Source organism: Megalobrama amblycephala, linkage group LG19 (assembly GCF_018812025.1).
Source record: "Megalobrama amblycephala isolate DHTTF-2021 linkage group LG19, ASM1881202v1, whole genome shotgun sequence".
NCBI classification, from domain to species: Eukaryota; Metazoa; Chordata; class Actinopteri; order Cypriniformes; family Xenocyprididae; genus Megalobrama; species Megalobrama amblycephala.
In genome coordinates this window covers 32,342,659-32,363,954 of record NC_063062.1, presented here as the reverse complement: position 1 = coordinate 32,363,954, position 21,296 = coordinate 32,342,659, and the positions used below count along the sequence as shown (strand labels likewise).

The window sequence follows — 21,296 nt, the reverse complement described above, 5'->3', positions numbered from 1 at the left end:
GTGTGTGTGTGTGTGTGTGTGTGTGTGTGTGTGTGTGTGTGTGTGTGTGTGAAAATACTAACGTGCCTAAGACTTTTGCACAGTACTGTATATAAACTAAAGTTTATCCATTGTAAATACCTTTAGCTGGTGGGTGCAAAGTATTCAGTTTTTGGTAAATTCCATGACGATTTTTCTGTGACCAGCTCCAGAGTGACCAGCTCCATGGTTCAGGTAACTAACTGGCAACCTGCACAAGCAAAGATGCGAGATTTTAATAATTTATTTTGAGGGCTTCTGCCACTTAAGTACCTGCTATTGAGAATGTCTATAGACACACTTACGTCTGTGCATCATCAATAAATGTCTTTGTACAGCTGTATTACAGACGCATAGGCAAAATAGCCTTTTAAACAGGTTACTGCGTCTTTAAATGGCTCGAACAGGAAGTGGCGTCAAAGGAAAACGCTCTGCGGAAGTGTTCGTCTCCGTGTGTTTTCTGCGATGTGCGATGTGTGTGATTGAGAGTTTATTGCTTTGATTGTGATGTCGGTGCTCTACATGGATAAATTAAGTCGTGTTTATGCGCGTTATCAGGAGTATGTGAGGACGAACCCGGCGGCCGCGTCTCATCTGGAGAGCACAGTGCGCGCGCTGAGTTACCTGATCGCAGGTGAGAGACTGGATGTCTGTCAAAGTGAAAGTAAACATTCTCTCTGACATCGTGCTAAATTGAAGCTAGATGCATGTTTATTCAGTTTTTGTGGTTTATTCTGCAGTTGTTTGCATTGTGTTGTTATCTTCTGTATTTCTACTTGTTTTTTATTTCAAAAACATTAAAATTCATCGAACGTATGTGGGATGTATACTTTGCATGCGTCGTGCACATTTCTAAAAGTACAAATATTTAATTTTGCCTAATTACCATAAGATATATATTTTAAAAAAATGAGGAAATGTTGTTTAAATAGTTTTAGATTAAGTTTGTCATGCCACAATAGGATACAATAGGACTGATCATGCCAACTGCCCGTTTACTGTTTAATGTATTCTTTATTAGTCAGACGTTTGGACAGACCTACTCATTCTTTATTATTAGCTAATATGTTCCACATTTTATAAGTCATAAAAACTTAAATAACAGAAATTGGAGTATGGAAACTATGACTACAATGTTAAGCAAATCTATTTTTTATGCTTGAACTTCTTCAAAGTATCCAGCCTCTAGATTACAGGTCTAGACAGTTTTAGGTGAATTTCTTTGGTTGCACAGAATTATGACTTCAATGTATTGTTCTCATTACAGGTCGCTTCTCAGACTCTCATGAAATCTCAGAGTTGGGTAGGATTCACTGCTTTATATAATGCTTTTTGTTTTATATTTGTATTAATGTTGATGTATGAGCATGCCCTTCTATAAATTGTGTTGTGTTTTATGTGTTTCTCACTTTGATTTGCAGTCTACTCGGCGTCTAACCTGCTAGTGCTGCTGAATGATGGCATCTTACGGAAGAATCTCTCTCGGACATTGCCTGTGGTAATGCATGTTCCTTATTGAGGTCATATTATACATTAATATATAATTAAAGGTTGTTTTTTTTCTTTGAGGTCATCTTATAATGTTAGTAAAGGGTTTTTTGGTTTAATTTAGCACCTTATCTCTGACTCTAGAAATTAAATGGTCCATTTTTGTTGCTGTGCCTTTAGGAAGAGTCCCTTTCGCACATGATATGGTCCACTCATATTGATACATAAAACGATCCACCTTGAATGACGTTACACAAACATTTAGTCAGGCTGAAAAGTAAACTTCAACTTCTGTTTTACATCAGAATCTTTTAAATGCTCTTTTTGAACTAGAGAGTAAGTTTTGAGTTCTGACAGTAGGGGTGTGCGATACTGACAAAAAATTCTATCAATATTTTCTGGGATTTTGTTTATAAATCTTAAATTGATTTCCAGGGGCATTTGTTTTTTGTTCTAACCTTACTAGATGTATGCATCTTCTTTTATGTAAATTTCTTGCATTTAAAGATGCAATATGTAAGATTTTTGCAGTAAAATATCCAAAAACCACTAGGCCAGTGATATATATTTTATTCACTTGAGCACTTACAATATCCCAAATGTTTGCAACTATTTGTAAATCGTGAGAAAATTGCAATTTTAACCAAGGCTCCGGGACGTGTGAGGAGTTGCCTGTCAATTGTGTCATACCTGCGTTACCCTTGGTTTCCGGTTTTATATTTTATGTAGAAACCATATAAACACCAAAGAAACTTTAATATTTACATGTTTTAATAGACAAGGGAACAACTGGTTTGATATATTTATAGACAGAAAACTAATTATTGTTACAGTATCTCAAAAAAGTGAGTAAACCCTAAGTGATAACAGTTGTATGTTGTTTAACCATGCAAAGCCACATGTCCTATTCATCATGTTCATGTTTTTATCTGCTTGACAGGACCATACAAATGTGTGGATCTTGTATTAGAGCAGGTAAAATTTGGTGCTTTGAGTACAATTCTCTCATACTGACCACTAGATGTTCAACATGGCACCTCATGGCAAAGAACTCTCTGAGGATTTGAGAATTAGAATTGTTGCTCTCCACAAAGATGGCATTGGCTATAAGAAGATTGGTAACGCCATGAAACTGAGTTACAGTACAGTGGCCAGGGTCATAGAGAGAGGTTTTACAAGACGGGTTCCACTCGAAACAGGCCAAAGAAGTTGAATCAAAGAAGTTGAGTCCTTGTGCTGTGCGTCAGGTGCAGAAGCTGGCTTCAAAAAAATGATGCATGAGTGCTGCCAGGGCTGGGCGATACAGCTAAAAAAATTATCATGATATAATGTTTCATATTGATCGGTATCGATAATTATTGAAAAAAAATTAGTAGAAAAAAATGTTTGAATTTAACCAATGCATTTTTAATTAAAGGTGCCCTAGAACTTCTTTTTAAAAGATGTAATATAAGTCTAAGGTGTCCCCTGAATGTGTCTGTGAAGTTTCAGCTCAAAATACCCCATAGATTTTTTTTAAATTCATTTTTTTTTCACTGCCTATTTTGGGGCATAATTAACTATGCACCGATATATAGGTTGCGGCCCCTTTAATTCTTGTGCTCCCCCGCCCCCTGGAGCTCGTGCTTGCCTTGAACAGCATAAACACAGTTCACACAGCTAATATAACCCTCAAAATGGATCTTTACAAGATGTTCGTCATGCATGCTGCTTGCATACATCGGATCACGTAAGTATAGTATTTATTTGGATGTATTACATTTGATTCTGAATGAGTTTGAGGCCATGCTGCGTGGCTAAAGCTAACATTACACACTGTTGGAGAGATTTATAAAGAATGAAGTTGTGTTTATGCATTATACAGACTGCAAGTGTTTAAAAATGAAAATAGCGACGGCTCTCTTGTCTCTGTGAATACAGTAAGAAACGATGGTAACTTTAACCACATTTAACAGTACATTAGCAACATGCTAACGAAACATTTAGAAAGACAATTCACAAATATCACTAAAAATATCATGTTATCATGGATCATGTCAGTTATTATTGCTCCATCTGCCATTTTTCGCTATTGTTCTTGCTTGCTTACCTAGTCTGATGATTCAGCTGTGCACAGATCCAGACGTCCTGCCCTTGTCTAATGGCTTGATCATGGGCTGGCATATGCAAATATTGGGGGCGTACACCCTGACGGTTACGTAACAGTCGGTGTTATGTTGAGATTCGCCTGTTTTCCGGAGGTCTTTTAAACAAATGAGATTTATATAAGAAGGAGGAAACAATGGAGTTTGAAACTCAGTGTATGTCTTTTCCATGTACTGAACTCTTGTTATTCAACTATGCCAATATAAATTCAATATTTAATTCTAGGGCAACTTTAAGGCAAACAACAAATAATTTTTAAAACAAAGCTAAATGTAAGCAAATATTTCTTATTTTATATGAAGATTTAATAAATAAGTGTTAAAGAAACTTGAGGCTGCACAATTCTGGATAAATTGAGAATTTTTTTTCTTAGTTTTGTTTGTTTCAAACCGAGATCACAATTTTACTAGAGGTTCTGACAAAATATTAATTGCTGCAGTCTTTTTAAAAAAAATCTAAATATATTTGAATTCATTATTTAAAAAAAAATCTGTTTGGATGTACGATTCAGTGACGCCCATAAATACTCTTGTTTCATTACTGGATGTGTGTTGAATGAAGATTCAACGTCAAATACATTTTTAATAGTCGCTTATTGCCACCTGGTGGTAACAATGTAATCGACTAATGTGTCATTTCCAGCGCGTTCAAGTTTCTTTCAAACGCTGATTTGCTCTATTTTGATCGATAACATAGACATTAGTATTTATATCTGAACTATAAACTTTTATCTCAGTACTTCTGTGATAATTTGAATATTTGTAACACAGAAATAAAGATACTGTGTGGTTGAAAACACTGTTTGCTGCACATGACAGCTGCTCTCTCAAGACTATCAACTGTTAGACGTAAGAAAACCATGAAACTGCCACACTGACGAGCTGATATGTCCTTTTTTATTCACAATCTCCTCGTCGCCGGCAGGTACAGCACTCATTTTCTTGTGTTTGAGTGTTCTGATCTCACGTGGCGATTGCGCAACACAGTAACTTGTTTGCTGTCGCTCGTAGGGCGTCTGTTTCTGATCCAGCAGGGACGGAGCGAGAGTTGTTCATGCAACCGAACTTCATGTCTGTTTACATTTTAATGCATTTAAGTAAAACTATATCGAGAGTTATATAGAACATTTTTTCTATCATTATCGAATAAGATGTACCGTCGATAAATATCGATACCGTTTTATTGCCCAGGCCTAGCTGCCAGCATTGCTTTAGAGGTTGCAGAAGCGGAAGGTCAGCTTGTCAGTGCTCAGACCATATGCCGCACACTGCAACAAGTCGGTTTGCATGGCCGTCATCCCAGAAAGCCCGCAAACAGTTTGCTGAAGACAACCTGTCCAAGAGCATGAATTACTAGAACCATGTCCTGTGGTCTGATGAGACTAAGATAAACTTGTTTGGCTCAGATGGTGTCCAGCATGTGTGGCGACACCCTGGTGAGGAGTACCAAGAAAATTGTGTCTTGCCTACAGTCAAGCATGGTGGTGGTAGCATCATGGTCTGGGGCTGCCGGCTGTTTCGTTTAGGAACGAAGCAAGTGACACTGTATGAATGGATCATTGAATAACTGATTTGTTCAAAAACGCTGATTCATTCAGGAACTAAACACTGCTGTGTGTTGCTCGGTTTTTAGGCTTTGTATGGGACTATTTCCACGACCAAAATTGAGCAAAAAACAGACAACATTGACCATTTTGTTTCAAAAATCTAACTCGCAATATTATTTTCTTGTTTATGGAACTGTTTTATAAAGTATGATTACATTTGCGATCATATTGATATTCTGTAAAAAAAAAACAGCATGCTTGTGTGGTATTGCCTAACTATATTGAATAAAAATATAAGACAAAAACTCATACAGGAGCTTTTTTGCCCTCATATATTGAATTCTTAGGTCATTATGCATGTTCTTGTTTTTGCAAAGCGAGTGACATACTCGATAATGTCAGCTTCCACATCGTTAAAACAATATCACACACTCCTATCTGACAGTTACATTATGTTTTCATGGTACTTCAAGTTCTTCTATCTATTTAAAGATCCAAGAAACTTTGATTCCTCATAAAATGACTCTTCTAAGGCAGTTTTTTCTCTCAATCAAATCACACTTGCATAAGGGACTGATATGTGCATGTGCAGTTGGCATGGCAACCACCATAAAGTTATCTCCGAATGAGAGTTTTCTATTGTGAAACCTTAGAACAGCACCGTCTGTGTCTGCTTCAAGAGAGAAGATTCAAAGTTGCGGCAAGCTTTATGTGTTCAAAGTCACAGCCCACTGCTTTCTTTGACTACATATTGTCGAAAAATTTATTTCCCAAGTCTTTTGCCCCAACTCTGTCAATGTTCTGCAATAGACTTGTTGTTATACACATTTTCACCCCACTGATGACAGCCTCGTATTGCTCAAGGTGGCTTTGAAATGGGCAGCATGTGAAATACGCCTGACCCCTTCAACAAGCGCAGTCTGCAAAGATCCGTCATTGTTTTTTTCCCTTTATGTTTGTATTTGAGAGACATATTTGGCTTTGCGGGCTCCGTTGGCAGTTGCACAAGAATAAACACATTTAAAGACAGGTACTTTCAGAGCAGCTCAGCCACAGGGACAAGAAGAATGAGTTTGCATTTACAGCCTTGGGCATTTGAACCGTGACCTTAATGGACCTCCTTAGAGGCTGTTTGACTTTATATTGAGTTTGTGGTAGTCCAACTAGTCTCCAGCCAGAGTAAACGGAGTAAAAGTCTAGTCCTCATTCTCATTCTGGCTTATTCTAGTCAAGAACCACCACTTAGACAGGAAGAGAGCGTCTGACTGACATGTAAAGCGCCCAGCCACAGTTCATTTTGTTCCATTTATGGGTGGGTTAAATGTTCTGTAAGCCTTTCGTTCATCTTCGGAACACAATTGAAGATCTTTTTGATGAAATCTGAAAGATTTCTGTCCCTCCATAGACGGCTACGCAACTACCACTTTGACGCTTCAAAAGAGATCGTAAAACTAATCAATATGAATTAAGTGGTTAAGTCCAAATTTTCTGAACGGATTTAAGGCCTTTGCACACTGAGTCCGAAATTTTCGCATGCGTTTTTTCGTATTCGTAATCCTAAAAAATCGTCACGCACAGAGACCTTGCACATTGAGTCCGATGCGTATTAATGAATGCGTTGCGAAAAATATTGCAAAACAATACAAAATGAAGTCTTCAAGCAGTGAGCACGATTTAGTTGTCCTCTCTCTCCTTAAAAAGAGGAAATATTGGGTCCATCCAATTTCGAGATTGCATAGAGAGAAAGGAGATTTCACCTCATCAAGGAGCTGCGTGATTATCCCGAGCGTTTCAAAGTTTACTTCAGGATGTCAGTCGCTCAGTTTGATGCTTTACTACTGGCACAATCGGTCTTTATATTCGGTCTCTTTGTATTCCTCACGTTGTTTGTCTTTAAGTGCTGCTGTTTTGTGCGTAGGCAACGTGGATCAACTTGTCAGATGGCATTCGGGATTTTTGCGTTCGCGCACGGTGGCTCTGAATTGTCAAAACGTCTCTCAAAATGCGTGCCACGGATGCGAAAAACGCAGAAAATCGAACCTGATCCGAATATTTTTTTGACAGACGAAAGTTTCGGAGGCAGTGTGCAAACGTGATTGACATAACGTGACGTCGAATTTATTTTTTAACGTGCGAAAAATTTCGCATGCGAATTTCTGACTCAGTGTGCAAAGATCTTTAGGCTTTTACTCAAACACAAACATTCATCAACTCACACATAATTTATGGTAAACGGAAGCTCAAGCGTGTTCGGTTGACTTGTGTGAACCAGTGAGGTTCATTCTCACGTTATGCGGCACGTTTGAGCTTTCGCAAGATCCAATGAGGTTTGTTCTTGCGCGTCAAGCAGGTTCAGTTGAGCTTCTGTTTATGTTCACTGAACAATGCTTATGTGAATAAAAGTCTAAAATTTGGACTAAACTGCTCAATTCATGTTTTTATAGTTTAACGATCGCTTTATGAACTTTTTGAAGCGTCAAAGTCGTAGTTGCGTAGCTGTCAATGGAGGGACAGAAAGTTCTCAGATTTCATCAAAAATATCCGAAGATGAACAAAGGTCTTACGGGTTTGGAACGACATGAGGGTGAATAATTAATGACAGAATTTTTATTTTTGGGTGAACTAACCCTTTAAGACTTTCGAAACACAAACGATCTTCGAAACACAAATGAAGGTATTTTTAATGAAATCTGAGATTTCTGTCCCGCCACTGAATGTCAATCACCCATAACTCTGACACTTCAAAATGTTCATAAAGAGATTGTAAAAAAAAAAAAAAAAAATCCATACGAATCAAGTTGTTTAAATTCTTAAGTCTTAAGAGATACGATCACTTTATATAATGAACACATTTAATTTAGGCTTTTATTCACACATAAACATTAAGCAAACATGCATAGAGACGCACAACAACAAACCCCAAAACCCTCACGTTAACCAAATTTAAGTTTGCTAAAAAAAAAAAACAGTAAATTTAATGTGTTCATTATATAAAGAGATTGTTTGATTTGTGCCTCTTCAGAAGACTTGGATTAAACTGCTCAATTCATATGGATGTCTTTTACAATCTTTTTATGAATGTTTTGAAGTGCCAGAGTTTTGGGTGAACAGACTTTCAGTGGAAGAACAGAAATCTCTCAGATTTAGTTAAAAATATCTTCATTTGTGTTTCGAAGATGAATGAAAGTCTTATGGGTTTGGAACGACATGAGGGTGAGTAATTTTCATTTTTGGGTGAATTATCACTTTAATCTAAAATGGATTAAAACACAATAATAAAGAACTTTAATAATGAATTTTAATAATGACATGCTAAGGCTGAGACTACAGTACAGCTAACCTCTTTCCTTTTGGACCGTGTGTGTGTGTGTGTGTGTGTGTGTGTGTGTGTAGTCTCTTTCTCAACAGAAGCTGTTAACCTGGTTGTCAGTACTGGAGTATGTGGAGGTTTTCACTGAGATGGGGGCCACCAAGCTGTGGGGGGAGGCTGGACGTTGGCTTGTTATTGTTCTTATTCAGATTGCCAAGTAAGGACCCTGTTTCAGAGGTAGTATGCTTAAAGGAGTAGTTCACCAAAAGGACATATCATCATTTATGCACCGTCGTGTCATTTCATGTATGACTTTCTCTGTTCTGTGGGATGTAAAATGTTTAGCTGAATGTCCTGGGTGCTCTTTTCCATACAAAGAAAGTGAATGAAGACATGCACTCCAAATGAAACTCAAAAGAAGACACAAAAACACTATTAAAGTATCACAGTCCATATGATTCCTTAAGCCGTGCAAAACACAAATATTTAAGTTGTTATTTTATGAATATCCTTCTGCTGTAGCTCTTATTCAGGACAGAAATGTCATGTTCAGTTGAACTAACACTTAATCTGATAATTATCGCTGTGGCCTCATTTCTATTGTCCTATTTCGCCATTCTCTCATGTGTTTTCAGAGCGGTTCTGCGCTGTCTCCTGCTTTTCTGGTACAAATCAGGCATCCAGACATCACCACCTATAATTCCTCTGGACAGGGACTCTCAGCTCTGTAGTCAAGGTGAGATGTCATAGACAAGAACCACAAGCGTATTAATATTTGAAAAAATGTTTGCAAAAATAACTAGAAAACTTCAAGACAAACAATTGACTCAACAAAGGTTTAAAATCCTATTTAACATATTCCTCTGCGTTCAGTCCGGTAAATTCTATTCTTTAACGTCAACTCTGCATTCCGCTACCCGTTCCCAGGTCAAAGTGCCTCTCTTCCCCCGGTATATATGAAACTTTAAATATTACATGTTGAATTTTTAAAACTTTTTTTTTAGGATGGTATGAAACTTGATTATTTATGTGGCATCTGTTATATGAACACAAAAATGATAAATGGTCATTAAAAAAAGTCACTTTTCACTTGATCTTCATGGCCACAATTGACCGCCATAAGAAATTAATAGTAAATATGAAAAATATGAAAATACAATTCTAGTGAGAAGAAATTCAAAAGTAGAAATTTTTCTACAAATTAGCCACAGTGAAGGTCTTTGATCATGTCAATATACAGGGAGTGCAGAATTATTAGGCAAGTTGATTTTCTGATCATATTTTTTTCCCAAGCACATTTTACCAATTCCAATCCACATCAATCTTAATAACTACTATTAATATTGTTTTTAATCATTTATAAGTGATATATAATTGTTCATGAAGGCTGGAAATGAAAAATGCCTTATATTCAGGTGTGCAGAATTATTAGGCAAGTTTTCTTTTACAGGCAAAATGAGCCAAAAAAGAGATTTAACTCAGACTGAAAAGTCAAAAATTATTAAATACTCATGAGAAGGACGCAATACTAATGCAATACTAGAAATTGCAAAGTTAAAGCATGACCAAGGGACAGCAAAATGCTCATTGGGTCAGCGGGGTCAGACAAAAACAGGTGGAAAAGAAAAGACACATGTTAACTGCAAAATAATTAAGAATTAAGGTGAAGAATTAAGTGTGAAACCATCAGGAACCCTTTAGTCTCCAGCGCCACCATTTTCCAGAGCTGCAACCTACCTGGAGTCTCCAGAAGTGCAAGGTGTTAGGATCTCAGAGACTTAGGTTAGCTAAAGAATCCTAAAAAATGACCTGCACTTGATAAGAATCACAAACTGAAGTGTTATAAAATACATGAAGACTGGGTTTTAATAGGGCTTATAGACAGACAGCTTGAGAATGACTCCTGATGGACCAGCACCACATCCTCTTGTACCACTGTTTGAAGAATTTATCCAGAATCTGGCAGTAAGGTGTTTGAGTTCACTTTTAGTCCATCTCTTATCCTGAAATGTCTGTCTTGCAGAGATGGACTAAAAATGATCTTCCAAAACTTACTGCCAGATTCTGGAAGATAAATTCTTCAAACAGTGGTACAAGAGGATGTGGTGCTGGTCCTTCAGGAGTCACTCTCAAGCTGTCGGTTTATAAGGCCTATAAAAACCCAGTCTTCATGTATTTTATAACACTTCAGCTTGTGATTCTTATCAAGTGCGGGTCATTTTTTAGGATTCTTTAGCTATCCTAAGTCTCTGAGATCCTGAGACCTTGCACTTCTGGAGACTCCAGGTAGGTTGCAGTTCTGGAAAATGGTGGCGCTGGAGACTAAAGGGTTCCTGATGGTTTCACACATAATTCTTAATTATTTTGCAGTTAACGTGTCTTTTCTTTTCCACCTGTTTTTGTCTGACCCCGCTGACCCAATGAGCATTTTGCTGTCCCTTGGTCATGCTTTAACTTTGCAATTTCTAGTATTGCATTAGTATTGCGTCCTTCTCATGAGTATTTAATAATTTTTGACTTTTCAGTCTGAGTTAAATCTCTTTTTTGGCTCATTTTGCCTGTAAAAGAAAACTTGCCTAATAATTCTGCACACCTGAATATAAGGCATTTTTCATTTCCAGCCTTCATGAACAATTATATATCACTTATAAATGATTAAAAACAATATTAATAGTAGTTATTAAGATTGATGTGGATTGGAATTGGTAAAATGTGCTTGGGAAAAAAATATGATCAGAAAATCAACTTGCCTAATAATTCTGCACTCCCTGTATATCCAAATGAAAACTTAATAAAAGTAAGTAATTAAGTCTTAAAAATCTCTTATAAGCAACTAGGGAATAGAGTCGGTACTGAAATTTTAAAAATGTGATGCTTTGAGTGCTGTTGAGTGGATTCATAAACACCTGATTGGCCATTGTGTTGACGCGCTCATCAGATATGTCTGTGATTGGCTACAATGATCAAAACTTCAAAAATAAATAAATATAAATATCAAAACATATACAGTACAGTGCAAAAGTTTGGAACCACTAAGATTTTTAATGTTTTTAAAAGAAGTTTCGTCTGCTCACCAAGGCTACATTTATTTAATTAAAAATACAGTAAAAACAGTAATATTGTGAAATATTATTACAATTTAAAATAACTGTTTTCTATTTGAATATATTTCACAAAGTAATTTATTCCTGTGATGGCAAAGCTGAATTTTCAGCATCATTACTCCAGTCTTCAGTGTCACATGATCCTTCAGAAATCATTCTAATATGCTGATCTGCTGCTCAAGAAACATTTAATGTGTACAATTGTACAAAATATTTGTGTACAATATTTTTTTTCAGGATTATTTGATGAATAGAAAGTTCAAAAGAACAGTGTTTATCTGAAATCTAATCTTTTGTAACATTATAAATGTCTTTACTGCCACTTTTGATTGATTTAATGCATCCTTGCTGAATAAAAGTATTCATTTCTTTAATTTCTTTTCAAAAACATAAAAATAAAAATTCTTACTGACCCCAAACTTTTGAACGGTAGTGTATAATGCTACAGAAGCTTTGTATTTCAGATAAATGCTGTTCTTTTGAACTTTCTATTCATCAAGGAATCCTGAAAAAAAAAGTACACAACTGTTTTCAACATTGAAAATAATCATAAATGTTTATTGAGCAGCAAATCAGCATATTAGAATGATTTCTGAAGGATCATGTGACACTGAAGACTGGAGTAACGATGCTGAAAATTCAGCATTGCATCACAGGAATAAATTACTTTGTCAAATATATTTAAATAGTACACAGTTATTTTAAATTGTAATAATATTTCACAATATTACTGTTTTTTACTGTAATTTTTGTTTTAATTGTAATGTTTTTAATTAAATAAATGTAGCCTTGGTGAGCAGACGAAACTTCTTTTAAAAACATTAAAAATCTTAGTGGTTCCAAACTTTTGGACTATATATATATATATATATATATATATATATATATATATATGTCATCAATGACACTCTTCACCGAGCGCTTACACAGATACACACGGGAGGCAGCCGTCCGCTGATAGACACCTGCTTTCAAAGGCTCCTGCTCCCACTTTCAAAACACTTTCAAATTCAAACACTTCCGTGTGCTTTCAAACACTCCCGCACATTGATCATTGTAGCCAATCACAGACATATCCGATGAGCGTGGCAACACAATGGCCAATCAGGTGTTTACGAATCTGCTCGACAGCGTTTAAAGCGTCACATTTTTAAAATTTCAGCTCCAATTGGTACCGAAGTCAGTACTTTTGACTACTCTACTAGGGAATATACCCCATATACTTGCAGAATAAATCCGTTGATGCACAACAAAAAACTCAAGTGATTTTACCTCAACAGAAGATGCGATTTGATAATTAACCAGTGGACCAATTTATGTATTGCGAACCAATCTACTGTATATTGATAGATAGACAGACATTGGATTTTAAATAACTTTGATATATAAATTTAATGTCTGTCTCTTTATCTATCAATGTATATTGGTCCGCAGTATATAAATTGGTCCACTGGTTAATTATCAGATCGTATCATCTGTGTTTTTTTGTTGTGCATCAAGGGATTTATTCAGTAAATGTGTTTCCATTGTAGTTTATGCGCATGTCTTGTTATCTGATAAAAAAAAATTATCCACATCAATTGATTCCATACATTTTTTATGTGCATTTTTAGAATTTATGCCATTTCCATCCAGCTTATATTTAATGCAATATCCCAAAATTCACATAAAAATAGGTGGATGGAAACAAAACTATTGATAAAATCATCACACACATCACGTTCAATGATCTTTGTTACTAAAGCAGAAAGTATGGTTGAATACGCGCATAGTCGAATGCACACCCTTGCAAAGTATAATTCACTCGTACGTGTACACAGGCATTCGACAAATTGCAATACCCTTATGAGTAACACCCATGTAAACATCTTTTGTATTCTTTCATGCTAGAGTTGTACAAATGAAGGTACTTTCTGACCTCTTCACACAATCTCTCATCTGTGTAGGCCTCCATTGTCGCTGTAGCTTACACAAATTCCGGTCTGTTCTGTTTATGCAGTTTTTCTTTGACTACCTTGGGAATCGACAACCCCAGGGCATGGTTACTACCTTGTGGATAAAGTAATTACTGCAAAAAAATTAAATGCGGATGTGCAACCTGCGCGTACAAAAATGCAGCGGTGCGTGTTCAGTACTCTCGTACCATTCTGATGACGAAATTCCCGTCACGCTGTACACTGACCCCTATCGTACGCATAAAAATTGAAGTATACTTTGGCCTTAAGTGTTCCTGAAGCTCAGACAGTAGAGTGCAGTGCTAGCAACGCCAAGGTCATAGGTTTAGTTCCCAAAGAATGCAAGAACTGATCAAATATATGTGAATAAAAGTATGCCAAATGCAAAAATCTAAGTATACTAACACAAAGGTTTCAAACTCAAAAGTCAGAGTTAATTTATTGTTATTTTTCCACTGCATGACAGGCAATGAAACCAACCGAAGTGTCTCTGGAAACCGCCGTGTAGGGTATTTAGCACAGTCACAACAAACAATTAACGCACAACAATAAGTACAAAAACACTCCCACTGATGACAGTAAATAAACAGTGTGTGAGACAATAAGAGCAGTGTATTGCCTGTGCAAGATGAGCTGTCATTGTGTAGTTGAGTGTTGTGTAGGGCTGAGTAAGAGCCTGTAGAGATACTGCAGTTTGCCCTTGAGCGTAACACCGGGAGACCCAAAGGGAACTGTCTGTTCCTGCAGTCAGTGTACGGTGGGTTCTTTATATCGAAAAGTGATTTCCTGCGAACCACTCACACATTGATCTTCCTACACAGAGAACAATACAGAAGAAGGTGACGAGGACACTTCTTTTGTGGGCCAGCGTTCAGGAAGAGTGGTCCGACCACTGGGAAGTGGTAAGACTTGGCAATAGCCATCGCTTCTGTATAGTGTGTCCTTTTTCATTTGATCCTTTTCCAGTGTATGTAAAAGTTCTATGCCCTTATAAAAATGCATTGTCCATTTTTTTGTCCTAGCACCATCATTACAGTCTCGTCTTTGGGGTCTCCCTCGGAAAAAGAACACAAGTAGGAATCAGGAAGAGGAGCTCCACTCAAGTCCGACTCCTCTTGGTCTGCAGGAAACCATCGCTGAGTCCCTGTACATCGCAAGACCGCTTGTACATTGTATCCTTTCTACTAATTGTCTTTTATGACAATTTTCACAACAATATCAGTTAAATATTATCCCGGATAGTTGTGGGAATTAGCTATTGTAAGATTAGTGCTTGCATGTTCGGACTACTACTGATGCTTGGTTTTTAAGTGTTATTTTATGTGACCTGCTACACATTTTCTTTACAGCATGGTCAAACATAATAAATGCTTAAAATATTATGAAATAGAAATACTTCCATAAAAAACGGATGCTCTAATGCAGTGGTTCTCTCTTTTTTTTTTAATCCAAGGCTTTTTTTCAAAACAATATTTGAAGGCCGACACTAGTTTCTGTAAATTACATTTCAGAAGTTTTAAGAGCTGATTGTTTTTCAGGGTTACCACTTTTTAACCAATGGCTTTTCCAGTTATTTGTGGTTTACTGGATTAGGATTAAGGTTAAGGATATTCTAAGTCAGCATGAAACGATAGTTGCAATAATCTTTTCTTCCCTACTGTGACGTATGTCCAAGTGAAAATGCTTCTCAGAGAATAAAAAATTTATTATGTCCATTTATGTCCAAATTTATTATGGGACTTGATTATGTCCATATGGAATTGATTGTATGGTTGTGGTTTGCTATTGGTTGATCTCATGTAATTGACAGGTTGCCCCGCCCTCGTGCCAGTAAACATGTCATCAGAGATGAGATGTCGCTGCAAAGGGGAGGGAAAGATATTTTGATTAAAAATTACGAGAGCACATGAAATGAAAACAAATAATGATTTGCACAGATAAATCAGTTAATAAATACTGTAATATTCCATTAAAAAAAACAGTAATTGTTCATTTTGATTTCATGGTGAATTTAATTTCTACTCAATACAATATTTTAGAATTTGGTATAACTGCAAAAATGTATGTTCATTATAAAATCCATGAAGTTTTAAGATGATCAGTGGTGATGAAATTGTTGGTGACCCATCATCCTTAATATTTGTAAGTGACTAGTCTTGGGATTTGCGGAAAACGTTCCTGGAAGCCTTGGATCATCTCTGGTCTCTTAGAGATAACCAGGTACAGAGTGCTTAAGTTTGCACCTCTCTCTCTCTCTCTCTCTCTCTCTCTCTCTCTCTCTCTCATCCTCTCTCTCTCTTTGCTGTCTTTCTCAGTCTGTGTGTGAAGATTTAAAAAAGTTCAGTCTGATGCTGTTTTCTGTCCAGTTTCAGTCTGTTGAGTGACACCAAGGCGCTGAACCGCAGAGAGCGCGCTGAGATGAGGAGACGGGCCTTCCTTCTCCTCTACTACCTGCTCCGCTCCCCCTTCTATGACCGATACTCTGAGTCAGTGTCTCCTTTATTGCTTCCACTGTTTTGTTCAAATCCTTATGCTTGAGTATTAATCTTTGGTGAGTAACTCAGCATGCACAATTTGTGCTACAAACATGAATGATACCTCAAATTGTGCAGTGCTTGAGAAGAGTTGTTTTCTTGAGTTAAAATTTTCACTTGACAGACAATGAAATTGGTCAAATAAAATCTGATATAGGCTTAGCAACCACTCAGAACACCCTAGCAACCGATTAAGTGTTTGTATCGAACATTTATGGAGCAACAGATTTTGTGTGAAAATAAATCATAAAAGTGGTTTATTTTGTTTAAAAATCATAAATGTATGAGCGCCAGGGCTTACCAGCAAGTGGCAAAAGGCACACAGTATTGATACAAATACTTTAGTTAATTACTTTAATACTAAAATAATGTTTTTAATAATGTCTAAGTTAATACTTGTTTAAAACAATCTTTTTATCAAAGTCAGTTGTATTTTCTGTTTAGTTTGATAAAAGAATTAATTTTTGTTCAAAAAATATACTGTCATTAATATGTTAATATAAAAATATATTTTAATAATACAGAAACTAAATTATTTTAAAAAGTAAAGATTCTAAAAGCATTGAAAGAGATCCGATAATAATTTAATATAGATTTACAGTAGTAAAAATAAATGATATTTTATTATTATATGATTAATATCATATTTGTTTCATTTTAAATATGGTGATTATCAAGATGGACACCCATCTTAATATATGATATTTACCATCTGAATCTAACTATGTCATGTCAACAAATGGAAAAGTCAGCCAGCTGTTTATTATCATGTTAATTATTGTGCCTTTCGCCCCAACAGCAGGTGCACCTTTATTCCAAATATTATACTTTTACATATTCTGTTGCTTTAATTACCTTGAATAAAACTGAAAATCATTAAGAAGACCTTTGTCTCAAAATATACAGAGGGTACAGAAAGTATTCAGACCCCCTTAAATTGTTCACTCTTTGTTATATAGCAGCCATTTGCTAAAATCATTTGTTAATTTTTTTTTCCTCATTAATGTATACACAGCACCCCATATTGACAGAAAAACACAGAATTGTTGAAATTTTTGCAGATTTATTAAAAAAGAAAAACTGAAATATCACATGGTCCTAAGTATTCAGACCCTTTGCTGTGACACTCAAATATTTAACTCAGGTGCTGTCCATTTCTTCTGATCATCCTTGAGATGGTTCTACACCTTCATTTGAGTCCAGCTGTGTTTGATTATACTGATTGGACTTGATTAGGAAAGCCACACACCTGTCTATATAAGACCTTACAGCTCACAGTGCATGTCAGAGCAAATGAGAATCATGAGGTCAAAGGAACTGCCTGAAGAGCTCAGAGACAGAATTGTGGCAAGGCACAGATCTGGCCAAGGTTACAAAAAAAATTCTGCTGCACTTGAGGTTCCTAAGAGCACAGCGGCCTCCATAATCCTTAAATAGAAGACGTTTGGGACGACCAGAACCCTTCCTAGAGCTGGCCGTCCGGCTAAACTGAGCTATCGGGGGAGAAGAGCCTTGGTGAGAGAGGTAAAGAAGAACCCAAAGATCACTGTGGCTGAGCTCCAGAGATGCAGTCGGGAGATGGGAGAAAGTTGTAGAAAGTCAACCATCACTGCAGCCCTCCACCAGTCGGGGCTTTATGGCAGAGTGGCACGACGGAAGCCTCTCCTCAGTGCAAGACACATGAAAGCCCGCATGGAGTTTGCCAAGATGGTGAGAAATAAGATTCTCTGGTCTGATGAGACCAAGATAGAACTTTTTGGCCTTAAATCTACGCGGTATGTGTGGAGAAAACCAGGCACTGCTCATCACCTGTCCAATACAGTCCCAACAGTGAAGCATGGTGGTGGCAGCATCATGCTGTGGGGGTGTTTTTCAGCTGCAGGGACAGGACGACTGATTGCAATCGAGGGAAAGATGAATGCGGCCAAGTACAGGGATATCCTGGACGAAAACCTTCTCCAGAGTGCTCAGGACCTCAGACTGGGCCGAAGGTTTACCTTCCAACAAGACAATGACCCTAAGCACACAGCTAAAATAATGAAGGAGTGGCTTCACAACAACTCCGTGACTGTTCTTGAATGGCCCAGCCAGAGCCCTGACTTAAACCCAATTGAGTATCTCTGGAGAGACCTAAAAATGGCTGTCCACCAGCGTTTACCATCCAACCTGACAGAACTGGAGAGGATCTGCAAGGAGGAATGGCAGAGGATCCCCAAATCCAGGTGTGAATAACTTGTTGCATCTTTCTCAAAAAGACTCATGGCTGTATTAGATCAAAAGGGTGCTTCTACTAAATACTGAGAAAAGGGTCTGAATACTTAGGACCATGTGATATTTCAGTTTTTCTTTTTTAATAAATCTGCAAAAATGTCAACAATTCTGTGTTTTTCTGTCAATATGGGGTGCTGTGTGTACATTAATGAGGAAAAAAAATGAACTTAAATGATTTTAGCAAATGGCTGCAATATAACAAAGAGTGAAAAATTTAAGGGGGTCTGAATACTTTCCGTACCCACTGTATTCAGTCATTTTAGTGATTCTCATGTGCTACTTAAATCTACAAAAAAAATTTTAAAAAACAAAAAAACATCAAATATTCGATCAAATTAGCACAGAATTAACTTTGCGCTGCTGTCCGCAATCGTGTTAAAGATCAGCCAAATTTTCATGTGCATCTTGAAAAGCGGATGTTTTGGAAAGTGCTGTGGCAAAAATGGTTTAGTGATTTAGAGAAAACTAAATAGAAGAAATGAACCGGAGATTTTCAAGTCAAAGAGGGCGGAGCCTCAGAGCCACACCTACTTTTTGCATCGTCGCCATTGAACCAATGATAGTTCATAGGTGTTAACCAGCCAGAGTGAACTTTTCAGGAAAGTTTGCCTTGGCAAGCTGTTTCAAACTCCACACGAACTTTGTTTTGCCCTGAATTTGTCCAAAATGATGTCACACCAGTTATTTCTTCAATTTTGTTTGAAGTATATTGAGGCCTTTAGCCACTTCCTGGCATTCTCACGGCTATATTTTTACCAGAAAATATAAATATGGATTTTTACAAGATTTTATCTGGATTTCACAACACACTATAACTGCATAATGGGGCTTTTTGTTCCCAGATCTAATGTCTCTTTTACACTCACAGGACAAAGATCCTCTTCCTCCTTCGCTTCTTGGCAGATTATGTTCCCGGAGTTGGTTTGGTTGCACGTAAGTAGCATATCCATCTCACCCAATGGATGTTCAATGCTGTCACACTAAAAGCTTTAAAAAAGCTCGGAGATATGTGCTGACTGGATTTCTTTTCCTGTCCTTTCAGGTCCACTGATGGAGTACTTGCCCATTTGGCAGAAGATCTACTTTTATAACTGGGGCTGACATCAGAGTGAATCTTTCACAGGCCTGCGCCGCCAAAATGTTAGTAGAATGAGAGGAAGCCATTTAGAGGATGATACAGCGACACAAGGACTCAAATCACACCTGTGCCAGAACATTACCACATTTATCGAGGAGCTTTGCAGTCAGTGAGTAACAGATGCATTGCTGGCCTCTGAGAATATATATCTGGATAGTGATTTTCCGATTGCTGTTTTTCTTATCTCTTTTAGCTTTCACATAATTTTATGCATCTGAGCCTTTTTCCACCTTTTTTTTTTTTTTTGCACTTACACACATCTGTTCTCAAATGAATTTTCGCCAAACTTCAAGCTCTCTTATCCCGTAATCTATCCCTCAACATTAATGCCTTCATTTTAATTTGGATGTTTATTTCCAGGGAACGGTTTTATTGAACACAATAATTGACTGGCTGAAATGAAATCAATTAGACGGTCTTGTTTTTGTTTGTTTTCTGTCCGGTTCATCCTCAGAGTTTTGAGGAACGGATGGGATGAAGCTGAATCTGATACTTTTTAATTGTAGCTACATTTGCTCATAAAATGGAATAATCCATCAATGATAAATTGTTTCACAGGACTCCAATAAGACTTTGGTACGTAAACCGGCATTATGAGCGTGTTTTTTTTCACTGTGTGAAATAAACTCATTCGAGTCTCTGTTTGAAAGCCCATCATTATTTTGATTGAAAGACCTGAAGCAAAAATAAAAAGCATGACTGTTTTGAAATGCTGAAAGTGTGAAATTGGATAATTGGTTTTGTATATACCTCTGTGCATTTAATAAATCTTTAAATAATAAGAGTCCTCATGCCTCAAGTGTTTTCCATCAGAGAGCAGAATTTATAATGCTGCTAAATGCTACTCGTACACCTATGGGCCATAACTCAAAGCCTGATCGCAGTGTTTTCGTTCAGCTTTTCAAATGAATGTTTGAATTAAACATAAATGTGATGTATGTCCTCCAGATTCACGGAGTCCCAGCAACCCCCTCCCTGTGCTGTAGTATATATGCTCGTGAAAAAATCCCTGAACTACAGTTTCAGCAATGCTGAAGATGATAAACTGCTTCCGGAAGGAAGGCAAAAAAAATTTCCTCATGGACCTGAGTTAGGAACAGCCAAGCTATCCATTATACATCCCTGTGGGGTTAAAAAAGACATCTCTCTTGAATTGTGCCCCTAGATACTCACTAGCTCCCCATTGCAATCTATCTATCTCTTTCCTGCTGTGTGTGTGTATATTTTGGGATTTACCCTGATCCACCAGTGGTTTTGTAAGATCGCACATAACATAGTCATGTATCCCGTTTAACTACTGTATACTGCAATTAGTGTATTCAATTCTAAAGCTTTTTCACCAGCAGCAAAATTACCCTCCATGTGGGGAAGGGATCAATATCTAAATCAATTTAAAAACAATTAAACCTTTATAGAGTTCATTAATCACGCCTAGAATTGATTTTCTGATCAAATGAATTTGGTTTTGTTGTGTTTCCTATAAATTATTTCATTGACACAAATGAATACATGTAAAGTAACACACAGCCTTGTCAGGTATATACAGTGCCTTGCGAAAGTATTCGTACCCCTTCATTTTTTTCACATTTTATTTTGCAGACTTATGCTAAACTGTTTGATATGGGAAAAAGTCATTTAAATCTACACTCCATACACCATAATGACAAAGCAGATTTGTGATAACTTTGTCAATTTATTAAACATAAAAAATAATTGCATTGCATAAGTACTTGTACCCTTTTCTGGGACACTTGAAATTTAGCTCAGGAACATTCCAATTTCACTTG

General features: G+C 36.9%; 1 protein-coding gene across 1 annotated transcript; it reads left to right on the top strand.

The window, feature by feature from the left end:
* Positions 1-427: 427 nt before the first annotated feature.
* On the top strand, positions 428-20,296 carry pex16 (peroxisomal biogenesis factor 16). The gene is made up of 11 exons (XM_048168621.1): positions 428-652; positions 1,286-1,321; positions 1,440-1,516; positions 8,591-8,724; positions 9,143-9,243; positions 14,388-14,468; positions 14,589-14,738; positions 15,714-15,786; positions 15,933-16,052; positions 19,240-19,304; positions 19,414-20,296. The coding sequence occupies exons 1-11, from the start codon at positions 526-528 to the stop codon at positions 19,470-19,472; spliced, it is 1,023 nt and encodes a 340-aa protein (XP_048024578.1). The 5' UTR covers positions 428-525; the 3' UTR covers positions 19,473-20,296.
* Positions 20,297-21,296: the final 1,000 nt, after the last annotated feature.